This window comes from Microtus pennsylvanicus, chromosome 9 (genome assembly GCF_037038515.1).
Source record: "Microtus pennsylvanicus isolate mMicPen1 chromosome 9, mMicPen1.hap1, whole genome shotgun sequence".
In the NCBI taxonomy this organism is placed as follows: Eukaryota; Metazoa; Chordata; class Mammalia; order Rodentia; family Cricetidae; genus Microtus; species Microtus pennsylvanicus.
In genome coordinates this window covers 12,317,745-12,340,438 of record NC_134587.1, presented here as the reverse complement: position 1 = coordinate 12,340,438, position 22,694 = coordinate 12,317,745, and the positions used below count along the sequence as shown (strand labels likewise).

Sequence of the window (22,694 nt, the reverse complement as noted above, 5' to 3'; positions counted from 1 at the left end):
GAGCAGGAGGCCCTAATTCCTCAGGCCACTTTGCAGTTCCCTTAGCAGCCCCCTCTTTCTGTATGCAGGCAGGCTACAATTATACACACAACAAAGCGAGGCTCGGTGGATCGCCAGTGCTGGTGGCACGTGAGCCAGGCGCTGGCGGCGGAGGCGGCGGTGGGAGCTGGCCTGGCAGAACTCGAGGCCTGCGCCCCTTTTGTCTGTTGATTGCATAGATTTCTTTTCCAGGCCTCCTCAATCTTACTCCAGTCTTCATCCCCACAACGCACACCTTTCTCCCTCTCCTGCAGGGGTGGGGGCAACCCTTCACACTAGGCATCCCTGCATCCTACATCCAGATCGCCCTAGTCCTCAAATGTCTGGCCTCAGCAAAGGCGAGGCGATGGTCTGAGTTCACGTGTAGCATGGTGCCCCTGGAAACCACCAAAATGGAGGGCAGAGTTCTAAGTACCCCTGCCAGGAGAATGGCCTTTTCCTAGGAACACCTAACCCTTAACTGAAGAGCCCTGGAACTCGGGCCCCAGGCTTGGTTCACTTTCCGCCCTCCCCGAAAGACACACCCCCACCTGCCCAGCTTGCTCTGCTGCTGGATCCGCTGGAAGGCGTTGGTTCTGCTCACGCCCGCGCGCGGGGTCACACACACACACACACACCTTATTCCAGCAGCCCCCTGGCAGACAGGCGCTCTCTCGCAGATAGGAAAAGGTGTTCTCAACTCCGGCCACAACAAAGAAGCTCTCGCCCATCTTTCTTCCTTCCTGTCTTCCTGTTTTTATCAACGCCTAACTTGAAGGAAGAAAATAAATAAATTGAACTGTTTCTGAACGCCAACCTCAGGCTAAGTGACCTTGGGAAACTCTTAACCTCTCGGAGCTGAAATGTTTTTGTCATCTGAGTCTTGACCCACACTCCTGAGTGTTTCGTGGGTTGTTTTGTTGATTGGGTGAGACGGCGTTTAAAGAGAAAGCACAGATATTGGGAGGAAGTAGAGCTCTGTGCTCCAGGTACTATTATTAGGGTTTTGTTGTTGCAACGATTTCCTTTTTGTCAGTGGAATTCCATCTGCGACATACTGTCTCCCGACGTCAGGCCGTTTCTTCTCCCCTCTGGGGCTCTGTTGTGCCTGGGGTTTAATGGATGTCACCCTGCTTATCGCTGCCAACACTCGTGCGTCGCTGGAGGAGCGGGCCCGGGTGGGGTGGGGGGATGGGAGGCGCCTTGCTGGGAGGGATGGGGAGGGGATTTCTCTTTGGACCCACCCTACACGAAGGAAGGCTTCTCGGGAGCGGTAGGCTGCCTCTTCGCATTCTTTGCTGGGAGTTAACACCTGAGTGCCTCCAAAATGGTCTGGTTAAAAAAGGAAAGTCCTGCAGCCGGCGGTTCAGACCCGGAAGAGAGGTGCCCGCATCTGCCTGCTCCAGACCTTAGGAGTCCAACGGAAGGGTTAATGAGGGGCAGGTTGCGAAGGGGTTTAGGGGTGGGCTGAGGACAGGAAGACGGCGCACCATTGTCTTCTCTGCTCCCCAGTCTGACATGGAGCAGTCATGCGAGTCCGATCATCTAGTCAAATACTATTTTTCACCCAATTAATTCCTGAACTCTTCCGCGACCCCATTTCATGCCAGTTTATTTTAAGCTGCCACTCGGCTGGAGACCCGCCAAGAAATTATGAGACGTTTGGGTCCCAGATGCCTCTGTGTTCCCTATATGAGCTGTTGTCTTCTTCAAGCCCGAAGACTGAGACCTGGGGCTGGGCCCAGCGGGTAGGATAGCTGAGCCACGCCAGCGCCAAGGCCATCTTTGTGTGTGTGGTTAGCTTTTGCCCTGGTGGAGACGCTTGTAGGTGGGGTCCATAGCTGTGAGCATCCCTTCTTCAAAACAAGGTTCAGTACCTGAAGTCAGCAGCAGGCAGGAAGCTTTCTGAGAGCTGGGAGCTCTGTCTGCGAACCAAAGGTGTAGGTAGTTCATTGTTCCTTCCAGAGCAGAGCTTTTCGGGAGGTGCGCGCTGGGAAGGACCTCTACAGCCCTCTCCAAAACCTTTGTGCCCTACACAGTTTCTCACCTGCCTGAACCTTGCTAATTTCTTTTTCCTGTCTTTGCCCCTAGCATATGATACTTGGTGTGGCGTCGCCCATGGATGCACCAGAAAACTGGGCCTGAAGATCTGTGGTAAGTGAACAGGCCCTCAGGGGTGGGTCTCTTCAGAGGGAAGCGATGATTGTGCCGGTGGGTTTGTAGGCGTGTCTGGCATCTGGAGGAGGACCCTGGCCCTTGAACCTGGTGTTCTAACTCCTTTACAGTTCCTGCATCCAGTAGAAGCGGTCCCTAGCAGGCCCTGGCTCTCCTCATTCAGCAGGAGAGGTCTTTTCCTTTGGAGACCCAGTAACCAGAAAACGCTTAGATCCGGGGGGACTCATTTCTCCCAATAATGCTTCGGAAGTGGGGATACAGCACCCCCAAGCGGCAGTCAGGCTGTTCTCGCCGGCCCCGGGCTGCTTGGCTAACTAGTGCTTTCTGCCTTCGAGTCTGTAAAAATCTCATAAAAATTGCGAACTGGTCTGATTTTCGGGGCAAGCAGGCCTAAGGCGCAATATTTATCAAGGCTGCTACTGACCCTTTGTGCTTACTCACTCCATCCTCCATCCCCGATTGAAAGTGGCTTCCCCAACTTAAGGGTTTTGCACCGAATTGTCACCCTGATTCAGATTTCGTTCTTGGGGCTTCAGGGGCCCAAGAAAGGAAAAGGCTTGCCCGCAGCTCTAGGTGGCCTTTCTAGGGGAAGTGTGGGCAGCATGGACCGGACGGTTTGCCCTGCGGGTCTTCGACGGCAGCAGAAAAGAAGGAGGCGGGGCAGGTGCGGGAGGGGAGCTGCAGGGAAGGAGGGAATGTTGGGGGTGGGAGGCGGTTGCCAGCAGGGAAGGAAAACAGATCGGGGAGGGGGAGGAAAAGGAACGAAGGGTCTGAAGTGAAAACGCCCCAGGGTTGTAATTTTTTTTTTAAGAAGAAAAAAAAGGAGATTTGTTCGAAGGGACACAGCTGAATGGCTCCGGCTGAACAATGAAGAGCTGCTTTCCCGACTACATTTCTAAAATTCTCTAGCCTTATCGGGCCAGAAAATACGGGTTTCCCTGGGCAGGGGGTGGAGAGGAGGGGAAGATTAACGAGGGACTTATTAAAGACCCATCCGTCAGCTGCTGGGCACGAGATAGCAGCGGAGCCGGTGCCGCCGCTTGAGCTCCGCCCCCCAGCCTAAGGAGCGCAGAGACCCGGAGGGGAGTGGGTGCTGAGGAGGCTTGACCTGCCCGCCTCTCCAACTCCCCCTCCCTCCGGTGCCGAGGTTGTAGCCGTTGAGAATCGGTGGGAAGAGTGGTTCTTTAGGGCCTTTGGAAATCGGCCTCCTTCCATGTTTGGCCGCGCACGATCCTCTTCGCATCTCTGGGGCCCTGGATCCCGGAATCCACTATTAACCGTGCGCGTTTTCAGGAAAGCCCAGCCCTGCGGCCATAGAACCCAGGGGTTTAGAGAGTCCCCAGCACGCAAAACTGGTGGGCCACACCAGAAGCGATCTCTACGCAGGGGCAGTCAAGAGCCCAGAGCTTTGTTCTATTAATAGCCCCTTCCCACTCCCACCCAGCCATTCCTGGCTTAATGGCCCGTTTCCCCCCTGGTCCCTCTTGGCGCTGTGGCTCCCGCCTTCTGCTGTTGTCATTGTCGTGCAACCCGGCGGCAAACAGAACAGAAAGAGCCCTAGAGTCTGCCTGGGCGACGCAAGGGGTAGGGACAGGTTCCAGGTGAAGGGCACTTTTCTTCTGCCACCTGTCTGTAGGAGCTAGGACTTGAAGGCACAGTCTCTATTCTGCCTCCTCCTGCTCTTGCAACTGGGCCTTGGAAGATGAGATCCAAATACTCCTGTTGGAGACAGACCCGACGTCTGGGGGCATGGGAGCGGGGACTGTCATCCGGAAAGAGATTCCTCTCTGTACACACACACACACACACACACACACACACACACATACACACACACACTCACTTTGGGAGAAGTTGCACCCTGAGTGAGATGAGGGAAACAGGACAGTACTGTGGGAAAATTACACTAACCAGAATGCTGTGCCTTTGAAGGCTTGGTGCTGGAAGGGTTTGTTTCCCATACTTCCAGTCAATTTTCCATTTTAAGCGAGTGGAAGTAGTGTGCGCTAGTCAGCTACTGTTGCTGCTGAATCCACAGCCCACTCCAGCCCATTCCCAGACTCCTCTCCTCCCAGACCATTTTGCACCTGGAGGTTTGCACTGCCTGGACCTAACACCAACAAGACTGACTTGACGGCCAAGGATCTAATAGTCTGTTTCTTCAAATCCATCGCCCTGGATGGTCCCCTAAGCATCTGCATGCTTTGCTGAGATTCAGCTCTCACCCATTCCCTACCCCCTCCTCCTTACTCCAGGGAATGAAGCTGCAAGGATGGCCACAGAGTCCCTAGTCATACCCTCTGCTCTAGAGGCAGAACCCCCTGGGAGAGTAATCAGATGGAAGAAACCCAAGGCTCTGCCAAGAGCTGGAGAGTGGCTGCAGGCATGGTGGCATGACCCAGATAGAGTGAGTGGCAAGCATGCCTAAGCTTCTGGCTCTGCCAGCTCTCCAGCGTGTCCTTGGTCTTCCATCACTTACCTCTGCAGAGGTCCAAAACTTGCTGCCCAGACAGACCCTCCACACATGTGTTCTAAGTTTGTAATCAATTGCCTATTCTAAAGATGGAGATACCTCAAATGCCTCTCCGTATCGCTGGTGTCTTGTGAAAAGTGCAGATCTGTTAATATGTCCTGTGCCCACAAAAACTAAAAAGGAGCTCATGTCCCAAAGCTGTGGGTGCTGGCTTTCAGCATCCCCTGTCTCCCGTGACCCTGTGTCTTTATGCCACACCTTGCTTGGAGTTTCATTTGGAAACAACTGTGCAGAGCATGGTGCTCCGTTTCTACACAGCTCCTAGGGCCCTGGCCTTTGCTATGGGGGGTGAGAATGGAGAACACCCACCGACCCAGAGGGGGAAGTCCCCTCGGGATGTCGCTCATCTTCATTTGAGGCTGGGTGGATGGCCATCTATGACTTGAAGCAACACAAGCTGCAGGCTCTCTCCCCTGTGCCAGTTACTCACAGGCCAGCACTAAATCCTGGTGGCTGGAGTACAGAGCGAGAGAGAATACGGGGTGCTTCTGGAAAGTTTGAGGGACCCCCTAGTCAAACCATTGTTAAAGCATCCACCTCAAGAGCATCCTCCACTTAATTTCATCCTTCATCCCCTATCATCCTCCACCTCACCATTCCTGGAGAAGCAAATAGCTCCTTGCAGGGCCTCTCAGAGCCAAGAGGAGCTTTGATCAGATAGAGACTGCAGGGTAGGTCTCAGATGGACAGCACCACCCTTCATTGAGCCACAAGGACTTGATTTCTCCAGTCAGATACACTCTATAACCGTTGTTCTTGACAAAGGGAAACAGTGCCGGGGCCAGGACCCTACAACCCTCTCATGAATGGGTGCTGCCTCCTGGCTGTGGACTCTTGATTATGTCTTAGGGATCTTGGTTTCTACATAGACAGGTTTGAGAGCGGGGTACAGTGCTTGATGGGGGTGGGGGAACATGCTCCAAGTTGGCAGGCCTTCCAGCCTGTTGGGTTCAACCCTGCTTCCTGGAGTGCTGCTGAGGGTATTTGCACTACAAGCCATGAGCAAGCGAGGTTTCTTCTCCTTCTTAGGGGAAGTGATGGGGTGCTGTGAATCCCAGCCTGAACTCAGGGTTCATTTCAATATGCTTCTTGTATAGCTTCCTGTCATTACTGTGACAAAGGTGGCCAGCTGCCAGACTGAAGCTTCTGGAGGGGGAGAGATTGGTCTCACTGCCTCTGTATCATTCTAAGTACATGACAAGCTGCTTTTCTACAAGTGCTCCATGAGTACCTATAGCTAGCTAAGCCTATGTCAAGTGCTCCATGAGTACCTATAGCTAGCTAAGCCTGTGTCAGGTGCTCCATGAGTACCTATAGCTAGCTAAGCCTATGTCAGGTGCTCCATGAGTACCTATAGCTAGCTAAGCCTGTGTCAGGTGCTCCATGAGTACCTATAATTGGCTAAGCCTGTGTCAGGTGCTCCATGAGTACCTATAGCTAGCTAAGCCTATGTCAGGTGCTCCACGAGTACCTATAGCTAGCTAAGCCTATGTCAGGTGCTCCATGAGTACCTATAGCTAGCTAAGCCTATGTCAGGTGCTCCACGAGTACCTATAGCTAGCTAAGCCTGTGTCAGGTGCTCCATGAGTACCTATTGCTAGCTAAGCCTATGTCAGGTGCTCCATGAGTACCTATAGCTAGCTAAGCCTGTGTCAGGTGCTCCATGAGTACCTATAGCTAGCTAAGCCTGTGTCAGGTGCTCCATGAGTACCTATAGCTAGCTAAGCCTATGTCAGGTGCTCCATGAGTACCTATAATTGGCTAAGCCTATGTCAAGGCTGGAAGATGTTGAAGCTTTCTTGCCTTTTCTCTAACACTGTATCAGTGGAGCCAGGTGACTCAGGAAAAGCTGCACTGCATTTTTGAGTCAAAAGTATTACACCTGTGATATTTACCTGGCGCCAGAAAAAGGCATCTTCCTTAACTTCCAGGACCTTATCTTTCTCCCTCTTCTGCCCTCCCCCTCCTCCCCCTGCTGTCATTACCCTCACCCTCCTCCCTCTGCTGTCCTCACCCTCCTCCCTCTGCTGTCCTCACCCTCCTCCCTCTGCTGTCCTCACCCTCCTCCCTCTGCCGTCCTCACCCTCCTCCCTCTGCCGTCCTCACCCTCCTCCCTCTGCCGTCCTCACCCTCCTCCCTCTGCCGTCCTCACCCTCCTCCCTCTGCCGTCCTCACCCTCCTCCCTCTGCCGTCCTCACCCTCCTCCCTCTGCCGTCCTCACCCTCCTCCCTCTGCCGTCCTCACCCTCCTCCCTCTGCCGTCCTCACCCTCCTCCCTCTGCCGTCCTCACCCTCCTCCTTCTGCTGTCCTGCCCTCCTCCCTCTGCCGTCCTCACCCTCCTCCCTCTGCCGTCCTCACCCTCCTCCCTCTGCCGTCCTCACCCTCCTCCCTCTGCTGTCCTCACTCTCCTCCCTCTGCCGTCCTCACCCTCCTCCCTCTGCCGTCCTCACCCTCCTCCCTCTGCTGTCCTCACCCTCCTCCCTCTGCTGTCCTCACCCTCCTCCCTCTGCTGTCCTCACCCTCCTCCCTCTGCTGTCCTCACCCTCCTCCCTCTGCTGTCCTCACCCTCCTCCCTCTGCTGTCCTCACCCTCCTCCCTCTGCTGTCCTCACCCTCCTCCCTCTGCTGTCCTCACCCTCCTCCCTCTGCTGTCCTCACCCTCCTCCCTCTGCTGTCCTGCCCTCCACGCTACTGTCCTCTCCCTTCCTCCTTCTGTTGGTCTTCACCCTCCTCCCTCTTCTGTCCTCATCCCACTGGTTCCACAGCCCCAACATTGTCAGCATCCTCTCTGGGTCCCCTCCTTCCAGACCCCATCCTGGGGCGGGTTACTGGAGTGGAAGCTGTCCAGTCAACTTAATTCAGTTTGTTGTCACGTCGAGAGAAGATGGGGCTCACTTGCTGCTTTTCTCTCTTGCATGACTGGGTCTGTACCACTGATGACACCAGACACAGCCCCTCCCCGCCTGAAGGCAAGCAGTGCAGAGTCACTGTAGATAAACCCACGACACTGGGTGGCTTCTCTTAGCAAAAGTGAGAGCCCTGCCTGGAGGGTCAGCCTGTGGGTCGCGCAGCTAGCTGGCAGTTCCCAGTCTCTCTGACCTACCTTCTTGTGCTTTAGGCTTCTTGCAAAGGACCAATAGCCTGGAAGAGAAGAGTCGCCTTGTGAGCGCCTTCAGGGAGAGGCAGTCCTCCAAGAACCTGCTTTCCTGTGAAAACAGTGGTGACGCGGGTGCCCGCTTCCGGCGCACAGAGACCGACTTTTCCAACCTCTTTGCTCAAGGTGGTCCCTCCCCAGACCTTACCATGCCTAGCCAGTTGGTGCCTCATTTGAGGGTCTTGATTTCCCCCTGAAATTTTACTTCTTTCACTAAGAAATATCATTACTGTGAACCCTCATGAAACTGCTTTTCTGACCTTGGTATGGACCAGTCTCCCTCCTTCCCTACTGCCCAGGTCCCTGCTGTTTTGAAAGGTAGATGAAGGAAGTCTGTAAGTCATTCGGTTCTAAAGACACTCCTAGAGACAAATAGGGACACTTATCTTCCAAGATTACCAGCCTCCAAACCCCCAACCCACTCTGTGGGAAGCTGTATACCTGGGCCTCATGACCAAAAATCATAGACTCACTTTCCTTTTGAAGATCCTTTACTAGCTCCTGTGGGCTCTGCAATGCAGGCTTTGGGAGGTGCCTTCCCAGGGGACTCTCCCCTCCCTTACCTCTGGCACAACCACAGAAGCCACAGCTTTATTAAACCTCCGAGACAGACATGCCCTGGATGGCCACACAACCCGCACTTGGCTATCCTGGAAACGTCACTCAGGGTCCCAACAGCTCTTTTCCTGCTCACCGCTCTAAGTCTGCTCTACAGAGATGAGAGCCCAAGTCACCTTCAGATATCTAAAAAATAAGTCTAGGCCCCAAAGGATGAAGTCAACAGGAAGATGGTGGTCCGCTCTGTCACCTTCTAGAGCCCATACCCACAGCGGCCCCACCTTCTGCTGTCCACAGATCAAACAGATCATTAATACCAAACCAGATGCACGGGGACACCTGGTCTCCGGGAGGCCAACAGAAGTACTTCACATCGTGTCCCTCCCAGGTGTCCATTCAGCAAATGGACAGCTGCCAGGGTCAGCTGCTCAAGGTTCCTCTAAGCGCTCACTCCTCCCCCATAGCCTGACTCTCTGGAAGTGTGGAAAGCCCTAGGAATGCATCCAATGTCTTTGTGTGGGCAGAAGCGCATCCTTCTGGGGATGGGGGCATCCAAATAGCAGTATAGATCCGTATCCTGGAAAGCCACGGGGCCCCTCTGAAGGCTGGCCCAGGAAGACATAGGTACGAGGCAGGTGCTAATCACTCTTTGGCTTCCCTTCTCTGGTTAGATCTCCTTCCGGCTAAGAACGGAGAGGAGCAAACCGTGCAGTTCCTGCTGGAAGTGGTAGACATACTCCTCAATTATGTCCGCAAGACGTTTGATCGCTCCACCAAGGTGCTGGACTTCCACCACCCGCACCAGTTGCTGGAGGGCATGGAGGGCTTTAATTTGGAGCTGTCTGACCATCCCGAGTCTCTGGAGCAGATCCTGGTTGACTGCAGAGACACCCTAAAGTATGGGGTTCGTACAGGTAAGCGTGAGGAGGGGTTGACCATTCGCCTCACCTAGCTGATCAGGAGCACAGCCAAATCGTGTTGAAGTGGCCCTGTCCTGGTGAGGGAGGACACCAGGTCCTCAGTGAGCACAAGGTCATGTCTGGGCCACACTGACTAGAGCGACAACCCTGGCAAAAGCTCATCATTTCTTTTAAAACTAAAAATGGTACAGATATGTGTCAATAAGGCATTTTTTATTGCTTGCTTGTTTGTTTTTGTTTTAGGCTATTCATAACTTAAAGAGAGCAGAGAGACCATCCCTTTGGTCGTTTCTCAGATCCACCTCACGCTCCCTCGCCTGACATTTGCACTGGGGAACTGGCCCGTTTCTCTCTCTTCTGGGGCCCATTTCTAAGGGTTGTCATTACAAACTCTCACAAACAATGGGGATTCGTTCTTTCACAGTTTTAGAGGCTGAGCCTTCAAAATCGAGGTGTCAGCAGGCCTAGGCTTTCTTTGAAGGTGCTCAGAAAAGATCCAACCTTGATTTTGTGGGTTTTGGTCTTCCTGGGCGTTCTCCTTGGCATTCCTCAGTTTGTAGATGCCGCACGGTGGCCTTGGCCTTCCCTCCACATGGCCTCTTCCCTGTGAATGTTTGCCATAGCTTCTCATATCTTCTCTTCACATGAGGACACCCCCTTCTGTGGATTAATGGCCTTGTCTAGATTGTTTGCACCTTAAAAACCCTATTGCCAAGTAGATTCACAGGAACAAGGGATTGGGCCTTGAATTCATCTTTTGGGGGAATACAATTCAATCAAGAACACCCAAGAGAGCCCCCTTTCTGTCCCTTCCTTCTTCTCTCCCTCCCTTCCTCCCTCCCTCCCTCCCTCCCATTTTCTCCCCCACTTACATCGTATTCCAAATGAGTCACCAAGTTCTATTTCCTACTCAAAGATTGTCCTTTCGCCTCCTCGTCATCTTTCCCAAGTCCTCTCTAATCAGTAATCCTGGCTCAAGTGGTTACTTTAAAATCACCCCAAGTTCAAAGACGTTTTAAACCTCTGTAGGAGCTGTTTCTTAGCACTGAAATAAAGAACAGTTTCTCTGCCTGGCGACTCCCCTCAGGCAGACAGATCTTCAGGAACTGGGGGTCCTGGTCACAGTTGCCATCACAGGGGGAAGCCTTGAGGTGAGGAATGGCATGGTGTTGCTCTTTCCCTCTCTGCCTTTAAGTCCCCTCGATCAGGACCGGGGAGGCTGGTGGCAGAAAAGCTGAGTAAGACGGCTTGGGTGTCGGAAACAAACTGTCCTATTGAACTAACGAGGCTGACCAAAGACGCTGTTGAAATAGGGAATTCCGAGTAGCTTTTGAGGTCAGCCACCACCACTGGTCTGAGAATAGTCTCATTTTATAGTTACTGAATAGGCCAGACTCAGTCACATGCATGAAGTCTGCGCTGTTTGTTGAAGGAAAGTACTCATCAATTCAGCTCCACTACCATCCCCTTGGTTTGATGGCTAACCTGTTCCTGGGGAGAAGTGCTGTCTTGCTGGCTTAGAAGAGAATCAGGATTCCCTGTGTCAGCTTGACTTGCTTTGGCATTCTTTTTGCTTTACATACTTTCTCCATGGTAGGGTAAGACTATTTATCTGTCTGCCTGTCTGCCTATTTATCTATCTATCTGTCCATCCATCCATTCATTCATTTACAAAATCCCAAAGAAAACACAGAATCATGCCATGACAGCATCTCACGCCTGAGGTCAGAGAAAGCCTATCATTGGTCACTGCATATCATCTCATGTATGAATCCACTGAGCTGTTTAAGTCTGTGCACTTCTGATGGGCACAGCAGCTTCCGGAGGCAGACGTTCGCATTTACAAAGTACGTAATCTTCCACACCACGTGGAGCTTTCTGCTGCCCTTCACAGTGTTGGCACCCGTTAAAGGACACCATTGCTGCTGTATCAAAAGCCAGTTCCTGATTGCTGGTCTATAATTTCGAGTATGCATTCAAACCCCTGAAGGATATTAGTGCCCAAATAATGAGTTGGGTTCTAATAATGGAGCATATTCCTCTAGGTACAGTCTAAGAGGGGATATGGTGGTTGACATTGTTCTATGAATTAACAAAGGCCAGCACATGATTTTCCGCGAACTGGCGCAGAGATGAGGCAGCCTTCAATCAGAGCAGCCACTTAGGGGATTGCTGGCTTGTCCTTTTTTTTAACTTCTCATTACGGAAATTTTGAATTTATACCAAAGTAGAATTGTATAATGAACCCATGCGCCTAACACCTAGCTTTAACTATTAACAACTCCTGCCCACATCACGTCACCCTGACCCCTTCTCTGCACTGTGTGGAAGCAAGTCCCCAAAAGAATACTATTGCATCGACACCTATCTGCATGTTCAAGAATTTCTTTAAAAAAAATCACATCAATGTTCCAACTGTAAAAAACTTAAGTTTCTTAATACTATGAAATATTCAGTCGCCTCATAGATACATAATAGCTTTTGCTGAATGTTGTCTCAATTCTCTCGAATCGGGATCCAGTTCCGTTCATGCACACTGCAGTTGGCTTATACACATCCTGTTCAATTGATTTCTTCCTTCGTCTCTTTCTTCTTTGCAGTTTGTTTGTGGGGAAACCTTACTTTAAAATACTTTCTCCCCTTACTTGAGATTAAACCATGCATTATTTAGTGTCCTGTCATAATTGAAGTCAAAATCTGGGTTTGGACCTGGAGGTGTGTGGCTATAAAGCCAATACTGAGAGGGGGATGTTAAGAAGACCCCAGTCTGAGAACAGTCTGGGCTACATGAGGAGACCTATCTACAAAATCACAGAAAGAGCAAAGGATGAGACGGGAGGAGGTGAGGGAGAAGGAATGGGATGTAAACTAGGTTGCTGCTCAGTAGAAGCTGTTAGAGGATTCTGGAAACAGATGCTCTAGCTATCTGATAACGGGTGTTGGGGAACCTCTGCACCTTATCTCAGTGGACAGACTGTTTCACTTGGTATCAGTCTTTGTAGTGTGTTCTTCTGCCATTCTGTGTGGCTTCGGTGCGTATCAAATAAAGTGTGATGAGCTTATTTATAATCCAGTACTATCTTAGGATGAAGGAACTGTTTTAAAAACTGTATATGCTTTAATGGATATCAACAGAAGTGCTTCTTTAGAATATTTTTATTACTTAACAATTTCATAATGTATACAATGTATCTTGCTTACAGCCATCCCAACTCCCCCCTCCCAGTCTCCCTGGCTCCCTTAAAAGTCCCACTCCTACCTTCATGTTGCCTTTTGATTTATTTTGTTTTATTATTATTATTTTTTTTGTGGTTTTTCGAGACAGGGTTTTTCTGTGGTTTTGGAGCCTGTCCTGGAACTAGCTCTTGTAGACCAGGCTGGTCTCGAACTCACAGAGATCCGCCTGCCTCTGCCTCCCGAGTGCTGGGATTAAAGGCGTGCGCCACCACCGCCTGGCTCCATTTTGTTTTATTATTATTATTTTTTTGTTTTCCAAGACAGGGTTTTTCTGTGTAGTCTTGACTGTCCTGGAACTCGCTCTGTAGACCAGGCTGGTCTCAAACTCATAGAAATCTGCCTGCCTCTGCCTCCCAGAGTGCTAGGATTAAAGGCGTGCGCCACCGCTGTCCAGCATCGTTTTGTTTTGTTTTAATCTGCTGAGTCCAGTTAATGTGCCTGGGGTGGGTCTTCCATCTGACTGCAGACACCTACCAGCAGCCATGTTCCTGAAGAAAGATGACCCCCTCCTCTCCCAGGACATTGAGGGGAGAGGGGATTCTCAGGGAGGAGACTTAGACCCAGAAACATTCAACCACTAGCACTCTGACAGTTACTGGCAGACAAAAGCAGTTTCCACTGGGAATAGAGCAGCCAGCAAATCTCCCCAGCACTGTCCTCTGTCACATTCTCACTTGCTAATCTATTGCAGCGACTCCTTCATGGCAGCTGAGCCAAACCTGCTGGTGTGTGTTTGAATTTTTGATAAACATCAAGTTAGCAAAACCTTTGCACTGAGTGTGGAGCCAGTTGAGGCACACGGTGGGCTGCATGGGGCTTTTGACCGCAGAACCTAAGTATTTCTGTGCTCAGCAACTGAGGGAGGACTGATCTGCCTACTTGTAGAGGAGATGCTGGGTCAGCTCGGCTCTTAATCTGGTTAGCTCCATTACTTTATGGGCACCTAACTCTCAATGGACAAAAACCACTGTTGCTTGACATCACATTTGTCCCAGAGACCCAGAGAGTGGTGGGTGGTCTCTGCATCAGGTCTGCCTTGAAACTTCCCAGGCTTGGTTTGATCTACAGCACTCTGAAGCCTACAGCTTCCTCTCCATTAGCCAATCTCAACCTGGCAATTAAAATCCTTGGGATAGTGAAGCAAAGGTTGCAATCGATATGAAGAGAATAAGGACTACTGCCTGCTTCAGTAGGTGGTTAAGAAAGGATCTTAGTTTGCAATCCAAGCTGGCCTTGAACTCACTATCCTTGTGCCCCTGGCCCCAAATGCCAAGATCACAGGTGTGCACCGCCACTCAGGACATTCCCACTTTCTTTCTCGTAATTGAAGAAATAAGGGTGACGAAAGGGCTCAGCTGAAAGCCAACAAATAAGATAACGGAAGGCATAGTTCATTTCATGAGTCTCAGTTTTGGGGTATATGCTTCTCTTATTAATTTGTGTGTGTATATTCTGCTGCACATGGTACACTGTGTGCGTGCCTGTGTACCAAGTGCATGCAGTGGTCACAGAGGCCAGAAGAGGGCATCAGATCACCTGGGATTGGAGTTACAGATGGCTATAAACCACCACGTGGGTGCTGGGAATTGAACCCGGGGTCCTCTGGAAAAGCAGCCAATGTTCTTAACCACTGAGGCATCGTCCCAAACCCAATTTTCAATTTTTTAAGTTAAAAGCATGCTGCCTTACAAACAGACATCTGAGGGTATCATTGGTGCCAATTCCTCCTTCTCCAGGACCCTTGGAGAACTCTCTCAGACCACAGGTTGGAGATACAACTGTATGGTTCCAGCCCTTTTGCTCTGAAGATAGACTGAGGAACCTGGCTTTGCCTTAATACTTGCCTGTTGCCATTCTAGGTCATCCTCGGTTTTTCAACCAGCTCTCTACGGGTTTGGATATCATTGGTTTAGCTGGCGAATGGCTGACATCAACCGCCAATACCAATATGTAAGTCTCGTGTATTCTTTTCCTATAAGTATACATGATGCATATGGCTTGTTGTTAAGACGTCCAACTCCGATGGTTCTGTTCTCTTAGAGTTCTTTTTTTTTCCCATAAAAACTTTTAGATTTTCACAAAGTGAAAAGCTATTCTTGAATAATGTAATAACAGTGTGCTTGTGGAAAATGATAGCTAGTGTTGAAATTTCTATGTGAACTTGCATAACAGGCTGTTTCTCTGTATGCACTTCTTCAAAGGTCATGCTTCGGGCTATGATTTTGGTTTCCTTTCCTGCTGAAGCACATTGGTGCTTACCACTTAGGCGGTATTTCCTCCATAATTAAGCTTTTATCCCCACAAATCAGTTTGATCAGCCTATTAACTAAACATTCCACAGCAGCATTCATCTACTGCAGTAACAGCGCGTATTCATTTTGAAGTAACTGGTAGGCTTTGCTGTGTCTAACGCTTCGGAAACCTCCACTTGCTCGTGCAGACAGCACTTTCATTTAGTTCTGCAATCTTTTAAAGGTATATGAAATAATAAATAAATGTATACGAAACTGCTTTCAAGATTTTAAAGGTGCCAGCACAACCTGGGTAGCCTCGGCAATCACCCCAAGATTTCCTGTATACTTGTGTGTCATCTTTGGGGATCGGAATTCAGTACAAGATATGGAGGTCACCGCAGCTTTTGGACGACTACCTTTGCCCTCAGCACGAGTGACAGTGTTTACCCACTCTCAATGCATCCAGGTGGCGGCATAGATTCAATTAAAGTATCCAAAGGGAATTAATGAAACAAGTTTACCGCAATAACTTAATGATAACCGCATAAGAACCTCAGGGGTGTCTGCCACTGCTGAAGGGTTCAGAGGCCGTTTGTTTGTTATTTGTTAGTTATTCTATGCCACTGGGACTCAGACCCAGGCCCGTGGCACGCTAAGCCTGCCTTCTGCCGTCCTGCTCCACTGCAGCCTCCAACTCACTTCTTAAGTTGGTTGCAAAGTAGATTCTAAAAAAAATGTGAAGTTAGGAGAATGAGTGGGGTCGCCAGCAGTGCCTCTGGACAGCGGTCAGAAGTAATCTGTTTTCCTTAAGCCATGGCCAGGCCCCAGAGCTAGCCGGGCTTCCTTAAACTACCAATTGCGCATGCGCATCCCAGGGCTACCTAGGGCTGTGACTCAAAATACTAAAAGGGCATTCGGAAATTCAGACAAAAATTTAAAAGTAAATAGGGCAAATGGAGCCATTTATGCTAAAAGGCATAAAAATTCAGCAGATTAGAAAAATGAAAGCGGCTTCACACTTCCTGCCCACAGTCAGGACATCTTCACGGTGTGAACGCGGGTCAGAGATGCGATTGCCTTCATGTCCTCCCCAAACAGAAAAAAAGCCTCCCTTCGCCATCTTTGCTCTGCTATGGTTTGTAGAATAAAATATTTATCATCAAGTGCAAACATCATAACATGCTAATTATAACTTGAAGCAAATACACAAATGCTTAATTGTAGCATCTAACGGAAGGGAACAACTTAGATTAGAGAATGCAGTCTGTTTGGACCCAGCAATTTAGGAAACAAGTGAGAAACGCAGAGGAAAGGGTAGGTGTACGTCTGGGCGGGGGTGTGGCTCAGTGGGAGGTCACTTCCTAAGCATCTTCAAGGCCATAGATTTGATCTCCCTGACCCCCACCCTCAAAAAGTATGTGTTCAGCAAGACCCAAATTTCCACAGTGACCCAGACAGTGCATGCCTCAGGCTTTACATATGTGTTCTGTAGGCCTCTGGCTGCAGCTTCTAATATGTACAGTCAATATCAAGGTAAATAAAAAGAGCTTACCCCTTCGAACCATTTATAATTAAACCTTCTCTTAAAAGCTTTTTTTGAACCAGAAAACTCTCATGGATTCTTTCTTTCCCCCTTTTCGATCTATGTTCATAAAATCAAAACCGTTGACTCTTTCCTTAGCACAGCTCAGCCATAAAACACTAAAATATGTCCCAGCCATCTGAGGTCAAGGCCAAGCCGGCTAAATGACACATAGTAATTGCTTCTCCTCTGAACAGGAGGTATTTGTAAAATATGATTTGAATCCAACAGATCGATAGAGAAGCTTATTTAAAATAGTGACAGGGTTCCTGTCAGCTCCAGGGACAGGCATTGTGTGAGGAAGTGATAACTGTTCTCTAGACAGTCTCCTCAGCCGGGTGTCCTGGAAGAGCATGACATGTGGCCATATCACAGGGACGTACGCGGGGACATTTGCTCCCTTGTGACAGTTCCTTCCACAGCCAGGAACGCCGTCCCAAACAAGCCTGGGAGAGACGGGCAGGAGAGCTTTATTCTGGCCAGTTGTGATTTGATTACTGCTATGCTCACACCTCCCCTCCCGCCCCGGTGAAAGAGCGTGATTGCTATCTTCTGGAAAGTCCTTTCAAAGAACGCTCCGATACCCTCATTGAGAATGAAGCGTAGGGCATCTGACTGGTTAGCGAAGAAAGAACGTGCATGTCCATGCTGTTCTATCAGCTCGTGCGCGCAGCCCTGGGACCTGCACCCCCAGGCAAGGATCGATGAGCATACAACAAACACTCTGCAGGTGTGTAGCTGTTCTTGGCATGTACGGCTCTTCTCTGCCAAAGCAAGTCCACCGAGAACAGCTGGGAAGGTTGCACACGCCACAGCACCCGGTGTGATAATGTAAGTGCGACATTTGCCGTGAGCATGAGGGTCTCGCTCATCTGTTGCTTTATTCTCGCGGGAGTTGACACTGGAGAAACGTCTCGGGGAGTTTTCAGTTATTGTACTCTGAGGGGCGAGCTGTCAGAGCAGAGCCTGCAACAAGCAGGTCCCATTTGTCATGAAGAAAGCGCTACAGCCTAAAGGACTGGGATTTCAGACCCTGAAACCGACAGCTGAGATCTCACACAAATCCAAGTGTTCCTCTGAGTTTCTGGCTTTTCACCAGGGAAAGCAGGGCAATGATGTCTTCCCTACATAGTGATTCTGAATACTTAACTCTGGCTCCACCCTAAGTGCCTACGGTATATAAGACACCCATACCCCCCACGTTATACGCACAGCCTCCCGTCTCTCGTTCCTAACTCTTGCCATCTCTGAACGAAGAAGACTCCCTAAGATCCCCTTAAGTAGCTTACTTATGGCACCTGTCACTTCTGTAGAGAGAGAACGGCTAAGAGGATTGCAACAACAGCCACTATGAAAGGGTCTTCCAGGAAAGTCCTCAACAAAAGTCCAGGGTCTTTTTTACCTTTCTGGGTCGTAGTATACCGGAAAGCTCTCAATTTACAAAGTTACTTGGAGCTGCATGCTGATTACCGGAGTTCCAGTTCTTACTGTCTGTTTCAGAACTCAGGGAAGCAGGAGGGTGTTGATGGCCTGCGAGACTGAGAAAGAAAGGAAGGGAAGGAAGCAGAGCTAGGAGGCATAGCAGAGGCAGTCAAAGCTGGATGCAAAAAAAAATCTCAGAAGTCACACAAAACACTCCACATAGCCATTGTCCAGCCATGCTGATGCTGCACAAGGAAGCTAGTAAAGACAGCACAGCTCGTAACAGACTGTAGCAGAGGAAGAGACAGTTGGTGTGGTTAGTGACTGGCCGAATGCAGCATCTTGACCATCAGTTTACTTTAAGTTACTTTAATTTAATTCTGAGTGCATCTCACCGGCAAAGTGAGGTGGATGGTCCAGGGGCAGACCCACCTCCCTACTCAGAATCATCTTGCTGTTTTAAATCCTTGCTTCCAGTCCACACACTCTTAGGCCCGAGCCCTTTGCGGAGCTACCGAACTGATCTTGGGTCCTGAAATGAACCATGTTCTGTGATTTCAGCATCCCACCATCTTCTTCTGGATCTGCATTGACCTTTGATCTCTTGACATCATCTTTCTCCTGTCACTTAGGGAAGGGTTTTTTAAGCTGGGGTCTAAGTTGTAAGGGGAAGAATTTCTTACAGTTGTACATAAAATAATGGTATATTCACACCTTTTACCTGGAGATAGGGTTATCGTTTTCCTAGAATTCCTAAAGGTGTTGCTAATCCTATTACAATGAGCAAGGTCTACTGATCTAGGGTAAACTTCAAAGCCTTTCATAAGATACAGATGCAGGAAGACCCCTCTCAGTATAACTACAAATATGACCCAAAATAGAAGGCAGGGTCAGAGGTATCTGGAACAAGACATCTCATTGGTCCATTTCTCAAATCAACATCCATGACCAATAAGTATCCAGAGAAAACTTTGCAAGCATATAGTCGTCTTAGGCACACAAAAATCTTGTCCTTCAAAAGGTCTCCCCACCCCCACCCCCCCAGTTTCCAGGAAAGGAAAGACATAAGCACTAAGTTCCAGAGTCAGTATATAATAACTGTGAGATAACTGGTCTGCCAGGCCAAGATAGAGACCCTCAAACAAGATGCAGCTCAGGACAAGAACCAAATGCTTGATTCACCGTAGTAAGTGTCCATCTCAGACTTGGAAACGGTGTCTCGTATCATCTTTGTCTCCTCCAAACATAGGGGCTGTGATGCACAGAACAGCCACTCTGTATCTGGTCAAGAGAACTGAATGAAGGCTTAGGAACCACGTACCCAACATAGATAAGGACTCTGAAATCCAGGAGACCAGATGGCCTCCCGGTGGAGCTCTAGACTCTTCTTGCCTGTCCTGAAAGGAATGGCCATGGTCGGCTTCCTTAGGAAGGCAGATTTGTATGAATGTGAGGGCTAAGTTGCTTCTATCCTGAAACACACATCAAATCAAACTCCTCGGTTTTCAGTCCCACACATTCTCTCTCCCCAACATGGTCCCTGCCTGACCATCTAATACTGATTCGCCTCTACCTCAACTTTCATTTCATGATTTTGATACTGTGGTGTGTGATTCCACTATTCCTTTCCATGACCTTGGGAGATTTCTTGTTGGTATGCAATATTATGAGATCTGAGCATGCAAACTGCCACCAGTACCTCTTCACCATGCAAACATTTTGGCCATTCCAACCTTTCCAAAAGTCACCGGAACCGCAGATAATACATTTGTTCAACAACAACATGGGAGATACAACCCATGAGCTTGCCTCTTGCTACCCTCGGCATCCCAGGCTAAACCAGGCACCCTTCTCTTCTTCTTCCTTCATCAGGCCATCAGACATGAGGGAGTGTTGGTTGCTACGGTGATGGGGCTCAGAGCAGAACCAAAGCATGAGTGTGACCTCCAGAGGTGATGGTAACTGAACACATGTTTTCCAAGAGTCTTCCTCCCAAATTTTCAGGGGACCCCCCCCACAAGGAAAATGAACATACTCCTTTTGAAACAAAGTCCCTCTCGTCCTCCCACCAGCCATGTCCCCTGGGGATCCTCTTGGATCTTTTGTGTCCTCTTGTATTGCCACATGATTAATGTGACTGCTTTTCTCGCTCCTGATTAAAGCTAGTGGCTTCACCTGTGTTTTACGTGGAGCAATAGTTATCTCATTCTTGCAAATTAGCTTTTCTAAATCATTAAGCAAGATTCCCATTAGTCTTTGGCATTGGCATTCAGCCGCACGCCTCTAAGTGATGACAATGCCTCCTGTATCACTTGGCTGGATTGGTCCAGGCATCTCTTTTCAGCTAGGACGGTCTTGGCTCAGCCAACAGACACCAGAGCTTAAGAAGTTCGAGCCAAAACAAGAGAAAAGGAGCCTCAGAGTCTAGTAACTATATTCTGTCTTCAGGCTCAATTTTCTGTGGATGGTCTTCCTTGTCGTCTCTTGGACCCTGTTTAGTATCTTGATCTTGCTGCGATGACTGTCCTACCAGACAGAGCCACTGCTTTGAACTTCTTTTAAAAAGAACATGGCTTGCTTCATTTACATCTGTCTGTTGGGAGACAAATGCAACCTGTCAGGCGACCTGACGCTCACAGTCAGATACGTATGCAAGTTGACCGTCTTCTTGTTATTTGTTATTTGTAATTAGAAAATCATCACTTCTAATTATTTTTGACAGATATTGACTCCAGGGAGTTATAGATACATAGTTGTCCTTAGGGATTATTAGAAGAAAGAACATGTAGATAATTACATTGAGATCTTTAAAACATGGGGTCAATATTCCCAATTATCTTCACAGTCAGCTTTCAGAGGTTTACATTGTTTCTGAAACATAGACGTTAGCCCTGCCTATGAGCGTGAAATGGGCAGTCCTTTAATAGAAATAAAATGGCTCTACCAATTGTAAGTAGACGCTGAAATGCATTTTCTCAAATTAACATTTGCCCTACAAACAGTAACGGCGAATCCTCTCCTCTGGGTGAACCACACCTGAGACAGGTGAGACTCTTCTTTGGCTGGTGAAATACCTCACAGCAGACTGCCCACCACCTCTTTTGGTAAGCCAGGCTGGGTTTTGACCCTTCTGGACCAGCAACATGTGATTTCAGGAGACATCACTTTAGTGGTTTTGAGCATCCATTTTCAGTGCCCACTACAACTGCTGTAGCAACGGTCTGTGTTCATCAAATCAGTAGGTTTATGTCCCCTTTCTCCTTCCTTTCATCGCCACTGCAGGTTTACGTATGAGATTGCACCTGTGTTCGTTCTCATGGAACAGATAACACTTAAGAAGATGAGAGAGATCATCGGATGGTCAAGTAAAGACGGTGACGGGATATTTTCTCCTGGTAGGTTTCTTCTCTGTAACTGATTGCCCTGCCAATATGGATTCTTTGATTCTTTTTTATTTGTTAAAATTGCTAACACAGGTCAATTCTAGACACTATGGGTTTCGTTGTAACGTTTGCGCGTATGCATGTGTTACAGTCGATGATCATAACTCTCTGCCTTCTTGTCTTTGTCAGAATGAAGGCTAGCAAGTGTGCTCTCACCCCTGTGAACCAGCTGACCAAGGCTGTGTCTGGGGCATGCTAAATGGTGCCCTTCTGACAACAGCAAATCTAGGGATCAGTGAATCCGATGATCAGTTAACTGACTTCAGCCCAAATAGTGGATCTACTGTAGTCTCCAACTCAATGTAGATACAATAAAAAACCTTTAAAGACAGCTGTTCTTGGTGGTAAGAAGTAGGTACAGGTGGTGGTAGAGGCAATGTAACTGCATATGGGGGAGAAAATAAGAATACAGTTGTCCAGGCAATTCGAGCAGACCACTGATTTGCCTATGTCATTCTCAGGGAACTGAGGGAATGCCAGAGTGACTAGTTTGTGTTGGTTAGGTTTGGGCAGTTATCTCCTTTCTGCTTGGATCTTTATTTGGAGGGACATGAGTGAGGTTTTGTCTGTGTGAATAGACTTAGACTTCTCCTGGATTCACTAAGTCAGCCGGTAACCAAGAGATGCTCTATTTCTGTCTGCAAGCGCCATTCCTCTCTGTCTCTGTCTTCTGAGGTCAGGGAGCAGATCCAGCTTTGTTCAGTAAACAGCTTACACAGAAGATGGAAGCTGGGAGGCTGTAACTTACTGTGTCTTTGCCGCTGCCACCGCTGTCTCTTATATTCTATATAGGCTTTGAATAGGCACTGAAATACATGAGTCATCTCCAGCAAAACTGCCTGCATAGCTTTGGAGATGAGTGTAGCCCCTTCCAGTTCAGAGGAAAGGGTCCAGAGGGAAGTCCTTAAGAGTGAGGAAGCCAGTAAGACTTTCAGGATACTGTCCTTCCCTTTCTTCATGTCTTGAAGCACCAGCTCAACCTTCACATTAAAAAAACTCTACAGAGCCCCGCAACCTCCTGCTATGTGTCTGCTTGTTGATAGGGGGCGCCATATCCAACATGTACAGCATCATGGCTGCTCGCTACAAGTACTTCCCGGAAGTCAAGACAAAGGGCATGGCCGCTGTGCCCAAGCTTGTCCTCTTCACCTCAGAGCACGTGAGTCAGAGACTCTGCCTTGTTGGACTCCGGTGTGTGTTAAGGGACTAACTTTTAACCTCAAGCCTCTGTCTGTTGCAGAGTCACTATTCCATAAAGAAAGCCGGGGCTGCGCTTGGTTTTGGAACCGACAATGTGACTTTGATAAAGTGCAATGAAAGGTAGGCGGGGGAAGCGAGCATTAGTCCCTGATGTATTAAATGTGTTCATCTGTTAAATTTGTTTTATTGTGCTTAAGGACTGACGCGGTACAGTGTGCC

At 49.0% G+C, this 22,694-nt stretch overlaps 1 protein-coding gene across 1 annotated transcript in view; it reads left to right on the top strand.

The window, feature by feature from the left end:
• The window catches only part of Gad1 (glutamate decarboxylase 1), a 41,075-nt gene that overhangs the window by 3,387 nt on the left and 14,994 nt on the right, over positions 1-22,694 (top strand). Inside the window, exons 3-9 of the mRNA XM_075984934.1 lie at positions 2,110-2,172; positions 7,844-8,005; positions 9,109-9,351; positions 14,454-14,544; positions 21,115-21,227; positions 22,319-22,434; positions 22,516-22,595. Coding sequence (XP_075841049.1) covers positions 2,110-2,172; positions 7,844-8,005; positions 9,109-9,351; positions 14,454-14,544; positions 21,115-21,227; positions 22,319-22,434; positions 22,516-22,595 — 868 coding nt within the window. The remainder of the gene's footprint in view (positions 1-2,109; positions 2,173-7,843; positions 8,006-9,108; positions 9,352-14,453; positions 14,545-21,114; positions 21,228-22,318; positions 22,435-22,515; positions 22,596-22,694) is intronic.